Source organism: Echinops telfairi, unplaced genomic scaffold (genome assembly GCF_000313985.2).
Source record: "Echinops telfairi isolate 266 unplaced genomic scaffold, ASM31398v2 ScPeMD7_655;HRSCAF=1070, whole genome shotgun sequence".
NCBI classification, from domain to species: domain Eukaryota; kingdom Metazoa; phylum Chordata; class Mammalia; order Afrosoricida; family Tenrecidae; genus Echinops; species Echinops telfairi.
In genome coordinates, this window is record NW_022104553.1 from 21,733,625 (window position 1) to 21,740,215 (window position 6,591).

Sequence of the window (6,591 nt, forward strand, 5' to 3'; positions counted from 1 at the left end):
GGGCGCAGCGTTTGCACTGAGAGGCAGCTCCGCCGCGCTCAGAGGCGACCGGGAACGCGGTTTCTTTCGCTTTTCCTCTTTTTGTGTTGTTTCGGCTTTTGAAGGCTTTTTATTTTCTTCCCCTAAATGGTCTTTATTTGGGAGAACAGCTTAAATCCAGTCTCACCCCCATCCCCGATGCAATGGGAGCGAACATTCTTGTTAGTATGCGCACACCACATCCCCGACCCCCTTTCTTTCCCGGGGTTGCGAAGCACCCCCTGGGCGGGTGTGCGTACTTGAGGCTCTGCTTGTGCGTGGCCCGTGGGACTGGAGGGCGACGGCTACGGTCCCATCTGCCCACACACAGGAGTCCGCAGAACTGGTCCGTGCGCCAGGGTCCGAGGGCGGGGCTGGTAGGTGCCAGAGATCAGAAGAACGTGGGGGCCCGCTAGCCAGAGACAAGTGTGAGTACGTTCGGGGCGAGTGTAGGGCTCGGGCTAGACGACCCTTCCTTCCACGCCCACCAGCTCGGCCCCGATCTTGAGAGATTTGGAAGATTCCGGAGACGGGAAGAACCGGGCAGTCTAGGGAACCCGGCTCTGAAACTGCTCTTCAGTGTTGAGGCCTCCTGAGGCTGCGAGGGGAGGGGCATAACGGAGAGTCAAAGACCCGGCTGTTCCCCGCCCCACCATCCAGACCACGCCCAGCCGTCCCGTTTTAGCCAATCCCAGGGCTCTCTGGGCGCAAGCCCCACCTTCCTAAGACTCCACCCTCACAACGCTGGGCCACGCCCCTAGGCAACGCGTCAGTCCCGTCCTCCTAGGGCTCCAGGCCCCGCCCCAGACAACAAACCCAATGTTCTAAGCCCCGGCCCCGGGAGCAGGCCCCCCCCACCTCCGACGTAGCGTAGCCCTCCCCCCCTGAGCCCCGCCTCGTGGACAGAAACCCCGCCCCGTACCTGGTGTAAGGGGGTGGAGGCGCGTCGTGTACCCCAGAGGCCTCCAGAGCCTCCTCATAGGTGGGGAGACCTGGAGGTGGGGGTGGAGGCAGGGGCGTCGGCGTGTCCACGGGGCTGATGAGCACCACCCTGGGGACAGAGAAGATGTGCTGTTCGCCAGGAAAGTCTCTGGACAGAGAGACTGGGGGAAGGGGGTTGGATCTGAACAGACAAGACTGCAGGGGGCAAAGGCCAGAGGTGGCAGACATTAGAAAAAAGAAGGGTCACCTTCAAGTCAGCCTGCCCCAAGAAAGGCCAGGCAGGTGACCATGAGGGCAGACAGCCCTGCACACCCAGACACGGACAGACTGAGAAATAGGCACATACAACTAGAAGTACTGGAGCCGCAGACATCTCCCAAGTCCTCCATCGCATGGCAAGCCCCCAGACCCATGCTATTGTACATCCGCTCCCACTCTCTCCCACCGAGAGGCAGACTAAGATACACACACACACACACACACACTCACCGCAGAAACCCACACACAAGGGAACAAAACCCCAGATAAACAACAAATACCTTTTTAAAAAATTTAAGTGGAAGGACCCCTGGTAGCTTAGTGGGTTACATGCTGGGAACGTGCTAATCACAAGGTGTATGGGTTGAAAACACTGGGGCACCTCTAAGGAGAAAGGTGTAGTTGTCTGCTTCCGGAAAGACTGATGGCCTCAGTATCGACTGATGGCCGTGAGACTATCAAACCAAACCAACTCCCTGCCTCGAGTTAATCCTGCCTCACCAGGGCCCTATAGGGCAGTATAGAACTGCCCTACAGTTTTCTAGGCTGTAAACCTTATGGGTGCATTTGGATCGTGGTGCCGGAGAATACTGGACGGACCACGGACTGTTAAAAGGGCAATCCGATCTGTTTTGGAAGAAGTAGGGCCGGAGCGCCCCTTACTTACAGAGGCCAGGATGGCGAGACTTGCTCTTACCTGCTTTGGACATATTATCAGAAGAGAACAGTCCCTGGAGAAGGATATCATGCTAGGTAAAATGGAGGGGTGGCGGCAAGGAGGAAGGCCCCCAAGGAGCTGGAGGGGCACAGTGGCTGCTGCAACAATAGGCTCAGGCACAGGAACCATGGTGAGGATGTTGTGCAGACGGTCACTGTGGGTCGGAACCAGCTCGATGGCACCTAACCACCCCTGGAGCCACTGGGCAGCTTCGGATTGCAAATCTCTTGGGCTGCAATTGATCACTTTAACCACTGTGTCCAGAGGGCTGGTTGGCATACGACAAACCTGAGCCAACAGTGACCTTGTGGTCACTGTGGTGACCCCGTCGGTCAGAGGAGAACCCCCTCCGTGGGTTTCTGAGGCTGTCAGGGTTCACAAAGGTTGGCAGCCACATCTTGCTCCCTCAGAGCAGTCTGTGTGGGCTCGAACTGCTGACCGTTGGGTTAGCCGCCCAGTGCTGAACTCACAGTACCATCAGAACTCCTAACGGAAGGCCCCATGGAAGTATGCCCCAGGCAATAAAACCCATAGTCATGGAGTCCACTCTGACTCCTAGCGACCTCACAGACGTTTCCAAGGCGTTTGTAAGTTCTTCCTAGCAGTGGCTGGTGGATTTCAACCGGCGACACTACAGTTAGCAGTCCAAGGCGTACCAAGCATGACCACAAAGGCTCCTTATCCCATGCAACAGCTGAGCTACTATTAAAACGATTTAAAAAAAAAACCCAGTTTTGAAACAGATGGTGGCAGCAATTGTACAATTGTGCTTGATCTAATGGAACCATGGATTGTTAGATCTGTAAGAGCCCCCGAAAAGTGGGTGAAGGGAGTGGGTAAGAAATGACAAAATAATAATAACTTATAAATTATCAAGGGCTCTTTGAGAAATGATGTACAAATGCGCTTTACACAATTGATGTGTGTATGGATTGGGATAACAGTTGTATGAGCCCCTAATAAAATGTTAAAAAAGAAAAAAAAATGCAAAAAAATAAAAAAAGTAAATGTTGAGAAAATAATGATGGCAACATATGTACAAGTATGCTTGATGCAATGGATGTATGGATTGTTACACGAGCTGTAAGAGCCCTCAATAAAATGATCTTTTAATTTGAAAAAAAAAATTATCAAGGGCTCATGAGGGACGAGGGATCGGGGAGGGAAGGGAAAAATGAGGAGCTGATAAGAAAGGCTCAAAAAAAAAAAAGAAAGAAAGAAAGGCTCAAGCAGAAAGCAAATTTTTGAGAATGATGAGGGCAATGAATATACAAATGTGCTTGACACAATGGATGGCTGGATGGATTGTGATAAGAGTTGTACGAGCCCCCAATAAAAGGATTTAAAAACAACAACAAAACACTGCCCTTGACTCAATTCCAATTCATAGCAACCACAGAGGACAGAGCAGAGCTGCCCTTGTGGATTTCCAAGGCCGTCAGTCTTTATGGGAGCAGACAGCCTCCTCTTTCCCCCTCGGAGTGTCTGGGGGTTTCAAACTGTAGACCTTGTGGTTAGTGGCCCAACATGTAATCAACCAGCCCACTGTGGGTCCTTACTTACACTTAAAAAAAAAAAAAAGGTTTTTGTTATGTATCTGATATAAACAGGCAGACACACTTCCCTCACCCCACAGTGACATAATCAGCAGATGTCACCAGCAAACACAGTCCACACGACTGTCCCCTCAGGTCCTCCTTGGTGCCCACCAACCTTTAGCCCATTCTACAAGTAGACCCTCCAGTCCATCGGCTCTCCCTCCCCCCTCTCTCCCCACCCCGGCCTCCTGAAAGCCCCCTTACTCTTGGGGACTGGACTGCTGGTTTCGGCGCCGTCGGTAATTCAGATACCAGAGAGCTCCCACGCCGGACAGGATGATGAGAAGAAAACCAGAGGCCAGCCCCACTGCCAGCCCTGCGAGGTCCACGCGTCTGCGCCCTGAGGGTGCGGGGAGAGAAAGCCACTGCCTGAGGGGACACACCCCCTCCCACAAACACCCCCCCCCATGTACACCCGGACATCCAGTATCCCTGGTTCGTGTCCTCAGAAAGGGCTCTGAAGTCAGGGCGGGCAGGGACCACTTCCTAGCCATCAGACTTCAAGCAGTTCACCTTGCCCACTTCTCTGAAATGGACTTCCTATTCTGTGACATGGGAACGAGATGGCCGGGCTCACGGACTGGGACATTTCACTGATGCCAGATGTTATCAACGTATAAATGGCTTGTGCACAGATGGCAATGGAAGCTTCACAAGGGACTAGGGGAGACAGGACCAGACACCCCAATGGGCATCAGGAGTCTCAGTCCCCCAAGTGTAAAGCCGGCCAGGTTGCTATGCTGAAGACGGGCGGGTGTGTGTTGGGGCGTGGGCTCTTGTAGCTTCCAGGTGTCAGATTCAGTTAAATGGGCATTTCTGACAAATCGAGCACCATTTTTTCTAGGGTCCCCACAGCTCAGGAGCCCTGGGGGCTGCTCACCGCAAGGTCAACATCTCAAAGCCACCAGCTGCTTTTCAGGAGAAAGATGGGGCTTTCTACTCCCATCTAGGGTTCCAGCCTTGGAAACTCACAGGGGCAGATGGACTCTGTCCTGCAGGGCCCCCATGAGTGGCCATGGACGCGATGGCCAGGACGGTGAGACTTCATCCTACGTGTTTTGGAAGTGTTGTCCGGAGAGACCAGTCCCCGGACAAGGGCATCCTGTTTGGTCAAGTGGAGGGGCAGCAAACAAGAGGAAGGCCCTCCAGGAGATGGCCTGTGTCAGTCAGTGTCTGCGACCAAGCTTCGGAACCATGGAGAAGCTGTCCCAGGGCGGGGCTAGGACTGCATGGTCCAGGAAAGGTTTGGGATGTAGTTACATTAAAACAAAGGCAACCTCTGGCTATTCATATGAACTTCCAACTCCATGGGGTGTGGCCCACAGGACCCAGCTTTTAAATTCAAATTCACCACCATGGAATCCATTCCAACTCACAGCTACCCCATCAGGCAGGGCAGAACGGCCCCTGGGGGTTTCCCACCGTCTCTATCCTTTCTGAGTCGAGTTCCCTCCCTTTAGGGCCGACCTCCGCGCTTCTCAGACTGCGATTTTCAGAGGTTGGAGGTGCGTGGCCACCCTGCTCATCGCCACGTGCCCAACAGCAGATGGCCATTTCAATTCTCCTTGTGGTCCTGGCAAAGGACCCAGGGTGAAGATTCCCAAACTTACTTGGCCTACCACCCCCCTTTTCAAAAAAAAAAAAAAGGCTCGCAGCCCCTTGGGAAATGCAGAAACCAACCTTCCTGTGATTGAGGGATCACCCATCATCAGGGATGGAGGAGGAGGGATTGGCTTTTGCAGCATCCCCTGGATGGTTCAGCGCTCCCCCAGCGGGGAACTGTCGCCCACCTTGGGATAAATGGACGCAGTGCAGCCTCTCTTCTCCCACAAACAAAACCCGAGGCCATCGAGTTTAACGCCAACTCATAGCGACCCCACAGCGCGGGGTAGAACTGCCCCTGTGGGTTTCCCAGCCTCTTTCTCCTGGAGCGAGCCGCTGGTGGTTTCGAACTGGGGACCTGGCCGTTAGCAGCCCAGCAGGCTACCCACGGCACCACCAGGGTGGACACCTCTGTTTTATCCTGGATTGCCATCTCTCATATCAAAATTTTTAATTGGGGGAGTGGAAGGGGAGCAGGCACTTAATTTTTTTTTTCCTGAAAAGGGGGTGGTCGGCCAAATGATTTGGGGGACCTATGTTACAAGGAGAGCTCCTAAGACCTGCTTTGGGAGGTGCAGCCCCCCCCTGCCCCCCATTCCCATCCCCTCCAGTAGTAACCCAAAGCCTCATCTCGAAGGAAACGGAGCCAGCACAGGTAGGCGGGGCGCTCAGGCTTGGTGCGGCCTGGATGGGCGGTTTGAGTGGGCTTTCTTTGGCCTTTATTTCCTCCAACCAGGGCCCCTGGGCTTTCCTAAGCCCCCTTAGCAAACTAGTCTCGACAAGGCCAATCCTGCAGATTCAAGACACTTGTCAGGTAGATTGGGGGTGGCACCCGGCTTCTCTGGGCGGGTCGTGGAAGAGGGGCCGCCCCTAGCAACCAGGAGCCAATGTGAACGAAGCAACCTAGGACTGGGGCCTGTTGCTAAGGTGCATTGCCCCCTCTCGCCCCCCACCCAAGCAACCAGGCCAAAAGGGGGTGGGGCTTCTGTGCCCGGATGGGGATGTGTGTGTGCGTGTGTGTCTTTTGCAGTGGGCAGGAGGCCTTGGGTCTTTGGGCCTGACTAGGCCTGGTTGCTAGGGAGAAGGCCCCCTTAGCAACCAGGCCCAGACTGGATGGGGCTGTGGGGGAGGGGAAGCCAGCTAGCCAGGTACTTCCTCAGACTGGCCTGGCCAGCCTTCGTTGCTAGGGAGCAGCCCCCCTTAGCAACAAGGCTGCAGTCACCAGGGGGAGGACTCAGAACTCAGAGGGGAGGGGGTGGACTGGTCAGGTAAGGATGCCCCCAGCTTGGCCAGTCTCCGTTGCTAGGGAGCAGCCCTCCTTAGCAACGCCGCTGCCTTTGGGGCCCGAGGTGGCAGAACACCAAAAGAGTGGCTCTGGGTAGGATGTAACCTCTCCCTCCACCTGGGCACCCTTCCCTCCTCCAGCTGGGAACACTTCTGCACGAGGTGCAGGGC

At 54.8% G+C, this 6,591-nt stretch overlaps 1 protein-coding gene across 1 annotated transcript in view; it reads right to left on the reverse strand.

The window, feature by feature from the left end:
* Positions 1–49: 49 nt before the first annotated feature.
* PRRG2 (proline rich and Gla domain 2) overlaps positions 50–6,591 on the reverse strand; it is a 10,616-nt gene continuing 4,074 nt past the window's right edge. The window contains exons 6-8 of the mRNA XM_004710668.2: positions 3,739–3,874; positions 941–1,069; positions 50–616 (exon numbers count right to left, since the gene is read on the reverse strand). Coding sequence (XP_004710725.1) covers positions 595–616; positions 941–1,069; positions 3,739–3,874 — 287 coding nt within the window. The 3' untranslated portion in view covers positions 50–594. The remainder of the gene's footprint in view (positions 617–940; positions 1,070–3,738; positions 3,875–6,591) is intronic.